The 18,488-nt window shown below is 49.6% G+C and overlaps 3 protein-coding genes across 3 annotated transcripts; 2 read left to right on the top strand and 1 right to left on the bottom strand.

Moving 5' to 3' along the window:
• Positions 1 to 5,405: 5,405 nt before the first annotated feature.
• On the top strand, positions 5,406 to 8,562 carry LOC128732212 (hepatocyte nuclear factor 4-gamma). The gene is made up of 7 exons (XM_053825383.1): positions 5,406 to 5,530; positions 5,604 to 5,813; positions 5,890 to 5,984; positions 6,139 to 6,681; positions 6,774 to 6,873; positions 6,939 to 7,075; positions 7,176 to 8,562. The coding sequence occupies exons 1-7, from the start codon at positions 5,406 to 5,408 to the stop codon at positions 7,778 to 7,780; spliced, it is 1,815 nt and encodes a 604-aa protein (XP_053681358.1). The 3' UTR covers positions 7,781 to 8,562.
• Positions 8,563 to 9,932: 1,370 nt separating this feature from the next.
• On the top strand, positions 9,933 to 11,399 carry LOC128732214 (adipokinetic hormone/corazonin-related peptide receptor variant I). The gene is made up of 7 exons (XM_053825384.1): positions 9,933 to 10,099; positions 10,169 to 10,292; positions 10,361 to 10,509; positions 10,569 to 10,668; positions 10,730 to 10,937; positions 11,010 to 11,133; positions 11,207 to 11,399. The coding sequence occupies exons 1-7, from the start codon at positions 9,933 to 9,935 to the stop codon at positions 11,397 to 11,399; spliced, it is 1,065 nt and encodes a 354-aa protein (XP_053681359.1).
• Positions 11,400 to 11,660: 261 nt separating this feature from the next.
• Positions 11,661 to 17,694, bottom strand: LOC128732211 (cartilage oligomeric matrix protein). The gene is made up of 17 exons (XM_053825382.1): positions 17,604 to 17,694; positions 17,098 to 17,161; positions 16,856 to 16,959; positions 16,551 to 16,762; positions 16,277 to 16,430; positions 16,077 to 16,214; positions 15,809 to 15,985; positions 15,617 to 15,734; positions 15,414 to 15,535; positions 14,431 to 14,531; positions 13,939 to 14,300; positions 13,643 to 13,862; positions 13,263 to 13,550; positions 12,956 to 13,190; positions 12,647 to 12,875; positions 12,055 to 12,563; positions 11,661 to 11,991 (listed from the first exon to the last, which is right to left on the bottom strand). The coding sequence occupies exons 1-17, from the start codon at positions 17,692 to 17,694 to the stop codon at positions 11,915 to 11,917; spliced, it is 3,201 nt and encodes a 1,066-aa protein (XP_053681357.1). The 3' UTR covers positions 11,661 to 11,914.
• Between the last annotated feature and the right edge of the window lie 794 nt (positions 17,695 to 18,488).

Raw genomic sequence — 18,488 nt, 5'->3', positions numbered from 1 at the left:
TGTCACAGTTGGTTGCGATCGCGACCGTCGCGATCTACGGACAAACGGCGAATGAGCGTCGTTGGCGCCACACTACCCCACTGGAAAGGGAGCGTTTTTCACGTGTAGTGGGTGCGACAGTACCGCGAGGTGGCAATTTTTCACTTTTGAAAAAAAAAGAGCGAACGGCAATAATTACACGGGCGCCTTCAACAGTCTCGCTGACTGGTTTGAACATGCAAATGTGGGTCGTCGAATTTCTCACGCTGGGAGGGTGGGGAGAAAACGGGGCAAATGGCCACCGCAGAGGGGGAGGGGGTTGCGGCGCAAGGGTTTGACCATCTGCCAGGATGTTGGGGACGTGGGGCGAAGGTCGTCGGTTGCCGCCACAACCACCCTGAACCAGTCCGCTGACTCACTTTCGTTTGAGTGTTTATCTCCCGCAAAGCGCCTTTCATGGCATGGAAACGATTGTATCTCGCTCCGGTTCTTGCTCACTTTGTGTGTGTGTGTATGCGTCTTCCTTTTTCGGTTGAAATGTTAATGGCGTAATGGCGGAAATCCGACCGATCGTGGCAGGATGTTAAAAACCCCTGACGCCATTTAACGGGTCATTCCGTTTGGTGGCGTTATCGTTTCGGCCTTCCATCGGCTTCCAGTGAGGTAGGATAAATTATGCATCGACCGCAGTGAAGCCAAGGCGAAAGGAAGGCAATTTGAGGGGGAGGGCTTTACTTAGGGCACAATGGGGTGCTTCCATTGTGCACGTTGGGGGCAGTGTTTTGGGAAGGTTTTTATTGTTTTATCATCATACTCCCGTGTTCGGAGCCGAAATTTATGTTCCCATACTCAGGGCTCATTACAATTGTCAAGAGTGAATCTGATGCTTTTTTGTATAAATCGTCAAGTGCCCTTGAACGGTATCCGTTCGTAGCCCTTAGCCGTTCATCAACCTTCGTGCAGATGGTGATATCAAGCGTATACTAACTTATGCTCAAAACCGCGAAATATATTAACAAACAAGAATGCAGAAAGAATACATCTCGCAAGAGAATATGGAAGACAAGAATAACCTAACAAAAAGATTGGCTAAATTTATTTAGCACCACAAATCAACACCTTCAAACGAATTATCGTTAGCAATATGAATCATCAACGTCATCATTTCAATCAACTTCATATTGATACGGAGATTAGTCAAAACAAACAAAACCGAAATGTGTTAAGGTCAACCGAGGATTTTTAAATTTATGTAGGAGAGGATTTAATTTCACAATAGTAGATAAAATATATTTCTTAATATATCGTTGGCTAGATTACGATAGTTAAGCTCAAATATCTTACATAACCTGCATTCAAAAGATAAGGGAGAAAACTAACGAATACTTACGATTTCGTGGATTTTAAATGTGATGAAGTACGAAATTCTGCTTAGTAACCTAAGCTGCTACTACTGCATTATTCTTGTGATATGACTGTTTTACATCGTTAAAAAAGACGCCTGAATCTATGCAATATGTATCGTCAGTTTTTGAAATCGCTCTTATAGATCTCGTTAATGATATATTGTTAATCTTTTGGTTATGTTGATATTTTAATAAATTAGAGCATGTGCATAGAGATGGATCAAGATTAAACATGTCCAAAATGTAAACAAAGGTTACGTCATAGAAAGCCGAAAAAGTCTTTTCTTATTCAAACGACTCGATCGTTTCGATAATACAACGTAGCATAATGGTGGCATGTAAGAATATAAAAACATGACTTCCTTTCGCAACTAAAGTATGTGAAAATATGATTAACATTATGCAAAAAACCGGGTCAATTTTTCATTCATATCATCAACATTTTCAAAAGAAAATCATCCAAAAAGTGTGTGGCTGACTGGTCTGCCACGTGTAGCTTCGCTACATCAGCTTCCCGGCCATCCGATCACTCAACCCGCAGGCATACCCAAGCAGCTGTCGTACTCGTAATTGTTTGCGATGGTGCATGTATGATCGCGATCAGTTGTTTTATGTAATTTTTGTTGTAAATATTCGTAGTTCGACTCGTAGTCTAGAGAATTGTTATTGTTTTTAACTGGAAGGTAAATACCGCCCCCGTATCCGTGGTGTGTGCGTGCGCCGATTTGCGCAGTCGTCCATTTGTGCCCAAAATGCGTTCGCGAACATTACCGTGACCGTCGTCGTCGTCGTCGCCGTCGCCGTCGCCGTCGCAGTCGTCGTGGTTCGTACGGTTGGTTGTGTGTCGTTGCGTCACGGTTCGCGCACCCTCACCCAGCTAGCCGTGGCCCGGTAGGTCGCAATTCCCATCTCGACTGTTGTCCGTGTTCGTGCCGTGTTTCGTATCTTTCTGGAACGCGTGGAACGGATTGATAAGGCGCCACACTTCATCCATCGCCGTCGCCAACACGGAGCAAGCAGCACCGGAACGCAACCCAGTCGCCATACAGGGCCGTCCAAGTGTTTCCGTGTGCAAGGTGGTGGTGCATTTTAAATGGTAGCTCGATTCGAGCCGACCGAATGGTTCGCGGTCTGAGAGCAGTGCAATCCGTCGAGCACCGGAAGTACACGGTTCGGGACAATCACACGGCGTGGCACGGTGCAATGGGTAAAGTACTCTGCAGACGCACGGTTCGTGGTGTGATGTGCATTCCACAGGTTTTTCATCCGTTCCGTGCGATCGCGGCATCCGTGTGGTGTTTAGAAAGCTCTGAGTAGGTGTGTGCTGGGCCGTATCGAGGATCAGACACTCTCTTGCTCTCTCTCTCACACTCTCCCGAGAGAACCCGCGGGAACCGAAGATCGTGTGTTGTTACATCCGCGATCGATGTCTGTCTAAGAGGAGTTGGTTTGCTTGTAAACAACAACACACCCTCATCAACAAAATCGATCCCACGGAACGGGAGCGAAAGCGATAGGAAAGTTTTGAAACAAATCATCGCCCACGATTATGAGAAGCGGAGAAGGAAAAAAGCGACGGCGTTCCTTTTCAGCTGCAGCTCCTTTTTCCTATCAAATCCTTCCGTACCCGTAAAAGAAGGGGGTGGCACCGCGGTGGGTAAACATAAATCCCTTTTAAGCAGTGAGAGGTAGCTTGTGCAGCTGATAAGTTGAAATCAAAACACACCGTTGGCGATCGGAATTGATGGGATTTCCTGCGCCCGCAAACCCGTCAAGCGAGATGCGAGGCTCGGTGGCCCGTAATTATCCTCCCAGGAAGATGGAGGCTTTGTCAACGAAACGACAGATAGGCAGATAGGCAGCTAGAAGGCCAACAATCTCGCTTCACCCGAGACAAGTAGGAGAACAACAACATCAACAACAACAAAAAAGCAGCAGCATAGTATGCGAATAATCATGTGTGGAGAAAAAAATGCGGCGTCGTCGGCTGAGACCCGCGCGCACTTGTTTGAACAGCGCAGTATTTTCTATTTTTTGCTGTTCACATTCGCCACTCTGCTTCGTGATTAAATAGCGCCTGGAAGAAGTTATGTACAGAGAGCAAACCACGGGACGAGGCGGCAACCTGGCGTGACTGGCGTTGTTTTTCAAGCAAACACACAATTAACGCCAACTCAGCAGGCTGCAAAACGCAAAGAATCGGCCATTCGGCACCGTCGGGTGGTTGAAATTTATTTTTTTCCCCGAATATTCTTTTAGCCCGTCGATTAGGCCGTCGATCCTCGGAAAAATGCCTCAAACGATCGTGGTTTATTTTGCAACCCTCTCGAGCACGGCTCGCTCGCACCCGAGCTCAGATAAAGCCATGGTCATTTTCTTTTTTTGTTGATACCGGAGTGTCGCGATATCGCCTGTCGTTGTCGATAATTATCGATAGGCAGCGGGCCAGGCACCCACCCCACGGTCATTGCTACCAAAAGGATGGGTGGCTTAAGCGGGTTTAATTCCACCTTCTTAGCTGGCGGTGCGAGTCACAAGCTTGAGTTGTGGAACGTGTGTTGTTGAGTGGCATAAAATACACGACCCCTGTGTGAGTGTGTGTGTGTTCGTCGACTTCCCTGAAACATTAAGACGGCACCTCGGAAGGCTTCTAGGGCCCTGGATTCAAATGCAACAGCAAAAACGTCCCTAACGCAGTTCACTCTCTCTCTCTCGCTCTCTTCCGCAAGCGGTCAGTTAATTTATGCACTGTTTCACGCCCCACCCAACCACCATCATACGCAATTTTCCAATGAATCAAATGGAGTCAGAGATGTGGTGTGGGACGTGCAGCACACACCATCCAGACATCCGACGATGATGATGATGATGATGACGCTGACAACAGCAGGCGATTGCTAGGAAATCGCGCTGACAAGATGGCCAGGCGTTGAGAGCCGTCCAGCTAAGATCACGTTCTTGATTGTCTTTTCAATTGAACAAAGATATAAAAAAAAGTGTGCGGTTGTTGCGTAGCTCCTTCACATTCAGCACGCAAATGGTTGCCGAGAGCTGCACCGGTTGGTTCTGCCCACCGGGTTTTTGTTTGTACAGACGTAAACGTCGTGTCACGGAGACTCCGACAAGAGACTCCCGACTACAAGATGACGTCTGTTCGCGAAAAAAAAAAGCATTTGCGCGAATCTTGTTTTTGGGTAGATTTCAAGTCGTTATCTGTGTACCGTTTAGGTGGCTAGTTAGTTGGTTGACACAAACGAAAAACAAACAAAAAAAAACAGGAGATGAATGTGGCGTGTGGACGCAAAATGCATTGCATTACATAAAGGATAAATTTGGCACCCTCACCCTTTCCATCTCGCAATCTCGAACCAGCGCCACGAGATGCGGGGGTAAAATTGACCAATTATAAAAGCGTAACCCGAGCCCGACTGGCGCTCCGAAAAGCAGCAATAGATAAGAGATAAGACCCCAATCGGGAGGGCTTAAAGAACGGTCACTTCTCGACCGCGAGCCACAGATGAGGACGAAAGAGTTCCACTAGATTGTAGGCACGTCTCGTACCGTATAGAGAAAGAGAGCGAACGCGCGCGCGCTGCGCGAGAAAAACACACGCACCGGGGTCGTGTAATCGCGCAGTATAGTTTCGAGTCCGGCGTGCAGCTGATCAACTCCGCCATCGCGCATCAACGTCGGTATTGATCCCGATCCGGTTACGGTTCCCAAGCCTGAAGCCAAGCTGAGAAGGTTCTGGTCCGGTGCCAATAGTGGTGATCGCAAGCGCGCGCGAAGCCCATCGATCACCGTGTCGCGCGCGTTCCCGAACACCACGAATCACACGTATTCGCGTACGAACACTAGCAAACCGCGCGGCGTGGGCAAACCAGCGACGATTACCGAAGCCCGATTCGACGACGGAAGCAGGGTGCTATTACGGACGCTACTGTTGCAACCCAGTGTTCTGCGAGACCCGCAGACGATCGCGATCGCTCTTAATCGTCGAATGATTCGTTCCGTGCGGCAATGATGATGCAGTTTTTGCCTCTTACAGAATGTGTGCCTCTCCTCGCGAGCCAATATGCTGCTACCAAAATGTCTAACACCGGACTAGAATACGGCGAGCTGGTGAACGACAGGACGAAGGGTAAGTCACTGCCAAGCGCATGATTCCTTTATCTAAATTGACGTGTTTTTCCTTGCTTGCTCCCTTTCCACAGAAAGCCACGACAGCCCGAGCCACACGTCCGATACGGCGTATGAATCATGTCTGAGTCCCCTGCAGCCGAACGATAGTGGCAGCTTCAGCACAATCAACGTGTGCGCTATCTGCTGCGATCGTGCCACCGGAAAACACTACGGTGCGGCATCCTGCGATGGTTGTAAGGGATTTTTCCGCCGAAGTGTGCGGAAAAACCACACCTACTCCTGCAGGTACGTTTCGACCATGTGTGTCGGCACTTGAGCGCAACCCACTAATAGTGTCCTTTTTGTGCGCCTTTTGCTGCAGGTTCTCGCGCAATTGCGTGGTGGACAAAGACAAGCGGAACCAGTGCCGGTACTGCAGGTTAAAGAAATGCTTCAAAGCTGGAATGAAAAAAGAAGGTACGGTACACAAGGGCCACGAACACCACCGAGCATGCGATCATCAGCTCGCGGGCTGCTCCCGGATCTCCCGGCACTGAGATAGTAACGCTTTTTTCCCTCTATCTCTCTCTCTCTCTATCTCTCTGTTCCACGGTATGGCGACACCGAGCAGCGGTCCAGAACGAGCGGGACCGCATAAGCTGCCGCAAACCGAGCACGGATGATAAGAACACCATCAACGGGCTGTCGGTGAAGTTTCTACTGCGGGCAGAAAACTTCAGCCGCCATTTCGGTGCCGCCCTGGACGAGTCAAACGATGGCGAGGAAGCGGATCTGTCCTCGAAGCGGTTCGCCAGCATCAACGATGTGTGCGATTCGATGAAGCAGCAGCTGCTGATACTGGTCGAGTGGGCCAAATCGATTCCAGCGTTTGCTGAGCTGCAGCTTGACGATCAGGTGGCATTGTTGCGGGCCCACGCTGGTGAGCATCTGCTGTTGGGGTTGTCACGACGTTCGATGCACTTGCCGGAGATGCTGCTGCTGGGGAACAACTGCATCATCACGAAGCAGTGCCCGGATGCCAATATGTCGCCTAATTTGGACATTTCACGGATTGGGGCGCGCATTATCGACGAGCTTGTGAGTGCCATGAAAGAGATACAGATCGACGACTCGGAGCTGGCGTGCATAAAGGCGCTGGTATTCTTTGACCCAAGTATGTTGCTTTGTTTTTCGGATTTGGGGGCATCCGATGTGTTGGGCTCGAGCAGTGGGTAATTTTAATTCTCCCTCTTCTCTTTATCGCAGGTGCAAAAGGACTGAACGAACCCGCCAAGATTAAATCACTAAGGCATCAGGTGCTGAACAACCTCGAGGATTACATATCAGATAAGCTGTACGACTCGCGGTAAGCATGATGCATGAAAACTCCCTCGATCGTTCTACATTCTGTTTTTTCCCGCTCTTTCGCAGAGGTCGGTTTGGAGAGATACTGCTGTTGCTACCGGTGCTGCAGTCGATTACGTGGCAAATGATCCAGCAGATAGAGCTTGCCAAAATGTTCGGTGTGGCACACATCGACAGCTTGCTGCAGGAGATGTTGCTCGGAGGTACTGAACAGAGCGAGGATCATTGTTCGCCCGTTGATCACTTCTTCAAGATGGGGGTTGTGCATTATTAACTCTGCTTGTTTGCTTTACCGTCCTCCAGGCGACACCATCGACACGTCGTCCACGATCACGTCACCATTGAACATGATGAACACAAACAATAGTCCCTCGGACTCGTGCGATACGACGCAACTGGCGTCTTCCATGGGTTCGACCGTGGATCACGACACACAAGACCCCCTAGTACAAATGTCGACGCTCGGACCTGGCCCAGGTTACAGCGGCGATGCTGACGGCTTGCTCATCTCCCCCATGGACACGGTGCCCAGTCACGGTGCAGGTGGATACTGCAACCGGAAAACGCCAGACACGCTGAACGGGCACCAACTGCATGGTTCCAGAGTTGGCCAATCAACTACAGGTGCCGGTGCCGGTACCGGTGATACCGCAGATTTCATGCAACAGGAACACCAGGCGCAATCGCGACACATCGCGGTCAGTTCGGCCGAATCCGCTGTGACGATAGCGGACATATACTTTCACGCACCGACGTCGGGCGTCGGTTCGACGGCGCTTCAGCTCGACAGTGATGTTGCCATGTACAACAACAACAATCTTAGCTGCTGCCAGAGCGAGATGCACCACTCCGGCAAGGGTTGTGAGATTGTGAAAATCGAGACTAAACGAGAGCCAGAAAACGCATAATTACCGGCATCATCCTTGCCATCATCCTCGCGTGCGCGCGCCTGCGTGCGTGCGTGTATGAGTGTGTGTCGTTTTGGTGTGTGTGTGTGTGCATGCGTGTGCAATATTAGACAAAAAAAGGGGGAATGCAATTGCGAAGGGAGCATAAAAAATACAAAATGAAGCAATATTGATATTTACGGTGCAAGATTACTGATAAGGTAGAATTTTTCTCCGTTTTTTTATAGTTTAGCAAATTTTTGTTTCATTTTACGAATGTTTTTTTGTTCTCTTTCTGTTGAGGTAATTTTGTTTTTTTTTGTTAGAACCCATACTGTCGGTTCTTCGGTTATGGGAAAATTGAGCATGTTAAGTTTCACGAAAGATGTGACGGCGGCGGGGTTCGTGAGTTGTACCACGAATTCCGCGTTATACAGTGGTCAGAGGTTTTTTTTATGTTTCATCTTTTTTTGTTATAGGAGCAGAAGTAGGAACAATGAATAAAATCCATTACAATTGTGACGCTATAGCATAGTTATACCCAAGTCAAACGCGTTTGGTGAGGTGAGGTAGGGTTCTGTACATATATTCAATACAGGTGGCGTGCATCCGGGAGGTGATTGTTATACTCTTTGCGTAGGTTAGGTACTGTCCCATAACCCTTTCCATTTTCCTCCTGTTTTCCGCAAACTACCGTAAAGGAAACTATTATAGACTTGTTTTTTTTTCTTCTGTTTTCTGGGACGAAAAGTGCAAATAAAACGACTGGTTTTTTTCTTCTGTTTCCAAATCGGACTTCGATGAATGCAATAAGAAAAGGTGTGTCCTTAGTCAATACCGTATACCGTGATACGAAAGAAATCATGATTAACAAACCCCTGGGAGGCGTGAAACTCGAAACCAAAATAAGCGAACCAACGAAACGGTGTGTCCCAGTTTACGCGAGCGGTACTGCTAAGTAAGTTTCCCAACACTCACAACCACGGATGGGGTAGGAATATTGATAACCGGAGAAGACGACCTAGTGTGACACAAACCGACCGGACGGTTGATTGGCTGGCATTAGATCCCGCTTGCCTATCAATCTCGCGGCCCATCATAACACTAGTAGGAATAGGCCAGCCGTGAGGGAAAAGTCCGACTCTGCTGTGCAGGGTCACGGAAGCGACAGCATTGGTTTCGGTCTCGGACGCATCTTTGTGGCGCTACTAGCCACTTTCCGGCAGGGAGTAGTATAATAAGAACCGTCTTGGTGTTGGTCAAATTCATCCACCGTACGGTCTCATGCCGGCTTGCGAACGTTGATGCGCAGATGGTGAGTTTAGTTGGTTCGCGTTCTCCTGATCGAGAGATGGTATCTGTACGGTAAAAAGATTCCTCGCGACAACGAAAAACGACGGGCAAAGCGAACTCGCGATCATCGCTAATCGATCGATCGCAAGGATCAGTCTACGTACGCTTCATCATCAGGCTACGGGTGCATGTGTTGCAGCACGCTCATCTGGACTATGAGTTGTCGTGACACGCGGTGAGCGAGTGTTCATACCGTCGTACAACAAACAAGCGGCAAAGTTCCGCGATCGCCACGATCGCCACGATCGGAACCGTGTCCGGGTCTTGATGGGCTCTCGGTTCGCGTGTGCTCGTGATGAGCCGGAGCCTTGGTTGAACGGGCTGCGGGTGTTTGCGTGCGGGCGTGATTGTGATTGTGGGTATTACGATTCCGACCTCGGACTGTACCGGACCTGGTGCGGCGAAAAATAGCCATCCTCACGGCGTTCGGATGGTTCGTGTGTGTGTGGCATGTTCTAGTGTTTTACGGGAATCGGGATCGTACGGAAATGTGCGATCGATCGCATAGAAACCCAAGAAAACAATCCAATACCGTAAGCTAACCCCTAGGGACCATGTGCAGTTCCTTCCCGCGGCAATCCTGTCGATCACCGTCGGAGTGAAACAGTGAGTGAAAAGTGTTACGAAAGAGATTGAAAGCTCACTACCTTGTGTCAATTTGTGGTTCCATTCGGTTTGGGTGAGAATGTGTTGTGGAGCAGTTTTTGCGGTTCCGAAGGAAACGCCCACCTGCAGCCGAAACGCTGCACAGTTAAATAGATTATTTTAAAAGCCACCCTGTAGAGTGACATTTTCCGCGGCACTGCGCAGCAACAGCAACATGCTCAGCATTATGGCGCACGTAAAATCGAACCAACGTATCGAGGACCATCGCAATCTCGCCGATTGGTCGTTCTACGCGAATGAGTCTTCAGGCGAGCAGTACTACGAGATGCCCATCGATATGCGCTTCAACTCGGGCCACATCCTGTCCATCATGGTCTACACGTAAGCCCAGCCAGATTAAAGATCTCTGACATCTCTGGTGACACTGGCCATCCTTTGCTTGCATTCCAGCACACTGATGGTTTTTTCGGCTACCGGCAACATCACCGTGCTCAGCATCCTTGCGCAAAGGAAGGTACGCGCCTCGTCTCGCATCAACATAATGCTCGCACATCTGGCCATTGCTGATTTGTTGGTAGGTTTATGCTACGAAAGCGCGTGCCGACGTTTGCTGTTACGGTTTTTGTGTCACATTTCGCATAGGTAACCTTTCTCATGATGCCACTAGAGATAGGGTGGGCTTACACGGTCAGATGGACCGCTGGGGACTTGATGTGCCGTGTGATGGCTTTCTTCCGCACCTTTGGACTGTATCTCTCCAGCTTCATCTTAATTTGCATCTCAGTTGACAGGTAGGACGTTGCTTCCTTATCGGCTTGATTATATCTTAACATAGCGTCTGTTTGGGCAGGTACTTTGCGGTTTTGAAACCTTTGAAGGTGCATGAAAATCGTGCATTTTTAATGATCACTGCCGCTTGGATAATGTCCGGTATCTGCAGTTTACCGCAGGTGAGTAAACGGACGTTGCTCACGAAGGTTTTCGTTCTGATGGCTTGGTGATTGTTTGCAGTCGTTCATCTTCCATCTGGAAGGACACCCGAATATCACCGGCTACCAGCAGTGCGTCACGTACCATTTCTTCGAGGAGGAAATTTATGAAATCATTTACAACGTGCTGGGAATGTGTCTCATGTACGCGTTTCCACTGATTGTCATTCTGTTCTGCTATGGCTCGATATACTACGAAATCTTCAGCCAAACTAATCCCAGAAACCTAGGTCCGTTGTACAGTGTGTTGAGGAAGTGTTTCGCTAAACTTTGGAACTAAATTTGCGTCGTCTCACTTGCAGAAAGCTTCCGTCGTTCGAGTATAGACGTGCTCGGAAGAGCGAAAAGAAAAACGCTACGGATGACCATAACCATCGTGATAGTGTTCGTTGTTTGCTGGACGCCATACTATGTTATGTCCTTGTGGTGAGTTTCTAAGCCCTCCTCCATCTCGTTTGAATCCTCATAAAATGACCCATTTCGAAACGCACTGTTGCAGGTACTGGCTGGATAAGGAGTCGGCCAAAAATGTGGACCAGCGTATACAGAAGGGTTTGTTCCTGTTCGCCAGCACGAACAGCTGCATGAACCCAGTGGTGTATGGTATCTACAATGTGCGGAAGAAACACCACAAAAACCACCTGAAAACTCAGGATAAAAGCTGTGGCAGTCACTTAACCGTGAAGGTGTGACTCGCTGAAAAAGTGTTCAGTGTTTGTTTAGCTTGTAGTTGGTGTATTTTACCTTCAGCGACTCAAGGTTGCGTGCACCTTGATGCAATAAATAGTTTAAGTGATTCAGTAACTAAGAAACACTCCGGTTTACCTGTTGAGAAATAAATGGACGAGTACAAATGAGCCGTGGGTGAATTATGAAATCAATTTGTGATTTGCGATAAGTTTTCCACCATGGGAACCAAATCAAACGCCACCGGGCTGCTATCGTATAGGGTTTATTTTCGCATTGTAACATCTCATCATCGGTATTTGGGGGAAAACGCTAGCCCGCCTCTTTTCTAGACCTGATCTATTGCTCTGCGTCCCGACCACTAATCTCAGCGACAACGAACTGAGGTAGCTAGAATTTGGAGTACAATAGGTGGAAACTGTTTGCACGAAGCAGCTTTGAAGTATATATATAATTTTATGGGCTACATTTAGTTGTACACCTAAGATTAGCTTTGCTGAGGTTGAACTGAATCGAGGATTTAGGATCGATGATCCACCTGAACTTCGCGCTGCAAGCGTGGTGGCAGTTCGCGATAAATGGCCTCCGGAACGTTATCTATAAAAGAAACCATTCGTTAGGAATCACGTTCGAAAGGTGGTTGATCCCGCTCGGACTTACCATTGCAACGGTATACAAGATCCGACCAGATGATCATCTCCTGCGAGAAACAGAACACGCCCAATCGGCCTCCCTTCAGCGTGGAATCGAAGATGTTACCCGAATCGGCCACCATTTTGTCGCCATCGAAAATACGCAAACGGATCAACCCGATCTTGGGTCGGTGCAGCAGTAACCAGCGGTAAGCCGTACGCTCGGACCAGCCGACATTGCGAGGATCCTTCCAGAGCAGCTTCACCTGATCCTTGGTGTCGCCCGTGTGCCACAAGCTGTTTCGTAGCATCTCACCCGGTCCCGTGTTGCTGTTGATCAGCTTCAGCTGAATGCCTGGTTCTGCTGATGCGCGGAACGGTGTCGCTTGCCAGTACGTCTGGATGTTCTTCTTCCACATCACCGCGTAGAATTTGTGGTTATCCTGGTAGCTGAAGATGAACCCGACGTAATCGTCATCGATTTCCGTGTCGACGAAGAAAGTGCCCTCGAAGTCAACCCCACCAAAGGCGTCGTAGCTGAGGAAGACGTGAAGCGAAGCATATAAGAGCAAATCATGTGAGTTTCTTCCAGTAACGATAGGCTAAAGCAATAAACCTACCCAACAGCAAGACCAGGATCGCTGTTCTGAGTCTGCACAATTTCAGCGCCCTTGTTGTAGATCACCCAGTTTGGATCGATCTGAGAATCACCCTCCGGATCGAGCACCACCGTCTGGTACGTGCGGAAGTCGGTGGAGAAGATCTTCGAGTTGTTCGGGCAGTTATCGAGATAGTTGGGTATCAGATCCAAGTCGAAATCTTCCTCGCAGATATCGCCGATACCGTCGTCTGAAAGGCAGATGAAAACGCTCTCACGGTATAGAATGCAGAACTTTTTCGCCACGTGCCAGCCATGTTTCAGCACTTACTATTTGCGTCCGTTTGATCGGGGTTGAACACGATCGGGCAGTTGTCTTCGTGGTTCAAAATGCCATCATTATCAGCGTCGGTGTCGCACAGATCTCCCCGTCCATCACCGTCAGAATCGAGCTGGTCCGAATTGGCCAACTTTGGGCAATTGTCACGGCTATCCTGAATACCATCCCGATCACGATCGACATCACTATCGCACGCGTCACCGATGAGATCATTGTCAGAGTCGAGCTGGAAGAACAAACATCAGACCGAAATGTTCTTTCTGGAGACGTGGAATTAAATTAACCAAAGGTCACCTACCTGATTGGGGTTCGGAATCATCGGGCAGTTGTCACACACGTCACCAATTCGATCACCGTCAGTGTCCAGCTGGTTAAAGTTGCTCACTTTCGGACAGTTGTCATCTTCATTGCGGATGCCGTCATTGTCGATATCCGGATCGCACGCATCACCCAACCCATCCTTATCGACATCATTCTGATCGACGTTCGACACCGTGGGACAGTTATCGCACGCGTCTCCCTGCTTATCACCACCATCCACGTCGCTATCCAGTTGATCAGGATTGTGCACCAACGGGCAGTTATCCTGCGTTGAAGAAGCAAACCGAAAGCAATTAGCGAAGGAACCCCCACCAACAACTGGAACATCTTCCTCGCGATGATCGCCATCTTCATTACCGGGTTGTTCAGAATTCCATCGTTGTCCGCATCGGGATCACAGGCATCACCAATACCATCGCGATCGGCATCTTCCTGGCCGGAGTTGGGAATGCTGACGCAGTTATCGGCTCGACACTTTTCGTCGTTGCATTGCAGATTAGCATCAGGCCAGCCGTCCAGGTCCTTATCTGATCCGCACAAGAAGCCATCACCTGCCCATCCTACTTTACACTTGCACCTATTTGGAAGAGTGAAGTCAACAAACCATGAGTTCATGAAGTCTCGTAGAAGATCCTCAAACTGTGACATAATACCTGTACTTGTTGTTGCCAGCGTGCTTGCAAACCGCGTTCGTGTCGCAGATAGTCCCATCCATGCACATCCGATCGGAAGGAAGACACTCGTGCGAGGAGTTTCTGATGAACCCCGGTTTGCATTGACACTCGTACGATCCCTCAGTGTTGTGACACACCGTGCCTGTACCACAGCGAGCTGAACCATCCGCACACTCGTTACGATCCGAACAGCGCTGCCGTTGCATCGACCCTTCGAAGGACATCGCCGTCAAGCCCTCGTAGTGAACGCCAGCGAACCCGCCAGGACATGGATCACACCGGAAGCCTGGTGCCGTGTTGGTACACCGTACACGCACGTCACACGGCTCCACGAGGTCACACTTGCGAGTGGTAGAGAAAGAGAAGCGCTTGGTCAGAACCGTTGGTCGTTCAGACGACGAGACGTAACCTTATGCGGCACCGAAACCGAACAACCGGAACCAGGAACCGGAGCACACGCATCACACATACCTCGTCCAGATCGTGACAGGCAGTACCGTTGCCGGTGAAACCGGCCGGACAGGCACCACAGCGGAAGAACGGGTGCTGATCTAACCTACTGCAGTGAACACCTTCAGTTGGGAACATTCAAGGGAGCGTGTTTAAAGAATGGAATGGTACACATTTGCTTGCGTCAATGGTTAAAAAGGAGGGAATGGTTGCTTTTTTTTTGTGATTCACGCTTCGTACCACTCGAGCCACCGAGTTCTCGAGTTCTTTCCGATATCAGCTCCAGGATTCTGAGGATCACATAGACGTCCATAGGCCACCTACCGGATGACTTCGAAAACAGGCTTTCGCTCTGCAAGGACGTGATCTAATGGAAAGATCGGTGACAGGCAAACCCAACCCGACTCTTACGGGTGTGGTGTTGTCACTTTAGGTCTGTTTTCGGAAAGAATGCAACGTCGTTGTGTTAACCCGCCGGGCCAGCCTAGCGAAAACGAGTAAAATAACAGCGCAATCCACTGACCAAACTTCACGAACGATGATCGGTTTATTGTCTGGCTTTGTAAATATCGTGGGTAGTAAAGCTTACGGTTAAGTACATTTAGCGGAATACCGGATAACATTAAGGTAGTAATTCAAGACAAAAAAATAAAATAAAATCAATGAAGAATGTCCATATAAAGTGCAATATATAATGCTGTAAGTTGGCCGCGCTGGAAAGACGTATGGAGTATTATTTGGATTCACTGTGCCGCCCTCGTCGCAGAAGGGCACCTTTACATTCACGACGGCACATTCTCGTACACTCGAGTGGGGTGTGTGGATAGTGTAAGGGATGATAAGATGATTGGTTGGATGCGTAAAGAGGTTCGATTTCGAGAAGCTTGCCATAGCCCATGCGTTCTAGGGAGCCTCCTTCGAACGACAGTCTCATCAGGTTAAGAAGGGAGTTCAATCAAGGCAATGGCTGTTGAAGGGGTTTTTTTTGACTTATTACTTCCTACCTGGAGCACAGGGTTTGTCTTCGCAGGCGTCCCGAAACCGGCAGTGCTTACCGTCGCCCTCGTACCCGGCCGGACAGGGACCACACTGGGCTCCCTCGACCGTGTCATAGCACTGGACACCACTGTTTTGGGGTGGAAGAAACGAAAATTCAAGTCTCAAATGGTCCCAACATGTCGATACGATCGACCTTCCGAGTTCTTACTTAAAGCATGGCTGGTCCGCACAAGTCTGACCCGGGCGACAGTTTCGGCCATCACCGACGTATCCTCGCGGACAGTGGCCACATCGCATACCGGTGGACGTGTCGTAGCACTGCACGCCTACGGAACGGAAGCGAAGGATATCAGAAAAGCCACGATTTTATTCGACAGACCTGAACTTTCTTGAGTCATACCTGGGAAGCACGGATTGCTGTACTGACAGTTCTCTCGCAATGGCTGCGCCGTTTGACAGCCGGCACAGTTCTCGATCAACCCACGCAGGTAGTTGATTTCGTGGCGCTGTCCCTTCACTTCCTCCTTTAGCTCTTTGACCAACTTCAGCAGCTCTCCCAGCAGCTTAAGGATGTTCTCTAACGAGGGGCGGATAGAAGGTTAAGATTGATCCAATGGTACGATCGAACGATCGCAAAATATCTCGACCCCACCCGAATGCGTCCTTACCATCACAATCACCATGGATGATGGGAATGTCGCCCCGGTTGGACGAAAAATCCGTGGAGAATTCCTGCTTGTACTTCTCCGACGTGTGGTGCCAGTTGCGGATGTCTCGTTTCTTGTTGCGCTCAGGTATAGCATCGCCTAGAGGTCAGCTAGCGGTCACGTCATTCGGTCAACGATCAAAAGCTCGCATACACGCTTACCTTGCGCCTTGTTCTTCAGCATCTTCTCGACGGCCTGCTTCTGGCGCGAGTGAACGTGATTGCCATTCCGGCGAAGGATCTTCTGACAGCTGGCCCGGCTCAGGGCCTTCTCCAGCTCGGCGTCCAGGAACAGCGGATACTTTCGCTCACGGAACTGCGGAATGCGTTACGGATCAAAAGAGGGATTTTTCTTTTTGCACTCACGCATCACCCACGTGCGCCATTATGTGGCGTGTGCGTTAGGGGATGAATTAGAATGGGAACGATTAATTACCAGCTTGACGGTCGGTTCCTCGCTACCGGCGAACAGCTTCGAGAGATTGACGTCCAGCTCCTCTGTGGACGACTGTTTACAGTTCATGTAAACCGTGATCGAGCTCTGGTGGAACGCGAACGCCAGCGACTTGATCGTTGTTGATTCGTTCAGATCGTTCAGGATCAGATTCTTCGAGTACACCTTCGAGTGGGTGTTGATGTCGATGGTCACTGGGAGTAGAGGGTTGAGGGGGAGGGGGGAGGGGGGAAGGGGCGTTCGTTTTGAGTGCGTGATTTATCGGTTTCGATTAGAGGGCGGCTTACCTCGCTTGTTTTTGCGGTCGAGATAGAAGGAAAACTTGTTCTTCGACTCGGGAAAATCGATCATAAAGAGCGCCTCAATGGTGATGCGGAACTTCCTGCGGGGTCTGGGTGCGGGGGCGCGGTGAAAAAAAAAGAAAAGAAAAGATTTGCAACCAAAATAGATACCAAATAAACAAGCGGCAACGCATGGTCCGAAGCAGCTTGGAATGCCATCAAACGTAACGGCACGACTCACAACTCACCTAATATGCCTGAGCGATATCAAGAAATCATCCTTAATGTATTCCTCCAGCTCGGCCGATGCAACTGTTCAGAACGGAGGTCACAGAGCAAAAAAAGAAGCACGCATAATGAAAGAAGCATAATGAAATCATCGGCCCACCGGTCACGCGGAGGCCACCCCGTGTGTCACTGGCGCCCCAAATAAGAAATTAATTTAAATAAATCAATCAATACCGCCGCCATCGCGCAATGGCGAGTACACGCGATTGTTTGCGTGGTGTGGGCGCGATCTGTGGGTCGCGTGTGGGCCGCATGTGGAACCCACCGTATGAAGATTTATGAAGCATTAATCCATCGCCATTAAGCGATCTTGTCACCCACCCTCCCAGAAATCGAAATTCCGGCTCAGACTTTGGTCGGGTTGTCCAGTTGGAGCTGCACATTCGGAAAACGACCATATAGCCGGTCTTACGCAGCGTCTGATCGTGGAATCGATTATTCGCGGTTAATTAAATGCGACACTTACCGGGATCAAGGGACAGCGGGTGCACTTGCTGGATGAGTGCAAACAGGGACAGCAGCAGCAACAGCCCTGCCAGTGGCAGGGTTGATTTCATTTCGCACCCTTTTTCTCTCTCTCTCTCTCTCTCTCTCTCTCTCACTCGGGCTCGCTTTCTGTGCTGCGGAAAGATGGGAATCGAGAGAAACGGGCAAAAGAAAAAGAAGCACACTTTAATGCACACTTTAACACAGCCGTTCGTAAATTAATTTGCAACGAAAGGACACCCGGTAACGGTAACAGGTGATAATTCGGGTGCGCGCACACGTTTCACTCAATCGAAGCAAAACCGGGAATCCTGCCGCGGCGCCAAACACACATTCACAAACACACAGAGGACACACAAAAACCCACGGTGAAGGATAACGAGCTTGGGACGCGAATGGACGCACGTGGGCTCGTCGAGTTTCGCACGCCGGTTGATTTTGTACGTGTTTTTTTTTTCTCTCTTTATTTTCGCGAGCTCAAAACCCACACAAGCACTACTCCATTGGCAGTCGAACATCTTTTATTAATTGCTTCGTGGGGTCTCCAATTGCCACCAAATGTGCGCTTGATCGCTTCCCCTTCCCAAAAGCCGGGGGGGGGGCTTTTGTGGTTCCCGGTTGGGATTTTTATGAAGCAAAATAATACACCAACAGACGAGCGGGTGAGCGACATTACGATCCACGGATGGGCTCGCGCGTCCAACAGGTACCGGGGCCATGGGTTCCTGCGTTGCCCTGTCGGTCCCATCCGAGCGACCGAACGGCCTCAAAACAGGAATTTCCAACCAAAAAGCGCTAACGGCTCGCGATCGCGCGTACGCATGTCGCCACGCTGGGCCGTCAACGCGCGTGCGGGCGCGCGAGC

Source organism: Anopheles nili, chromosome 2 (genome assembly GCF_943737925.1).
Source record: "Anopheles nili chromosome 2, idAnoNiliSN_F5_01, whole genome shotgun sequence".
Lineage (NCBI taxonomy): Eukaryota > Metazoa > Arthropoda > Insecta > Diptera > Culicidae > Anopheles > Anopheles nili.
The sequence above is the reverse complement of the archived record's forward strand: the minus strand, read 5'-3'. Positions and strand labels throughout refer to the sequence as shown.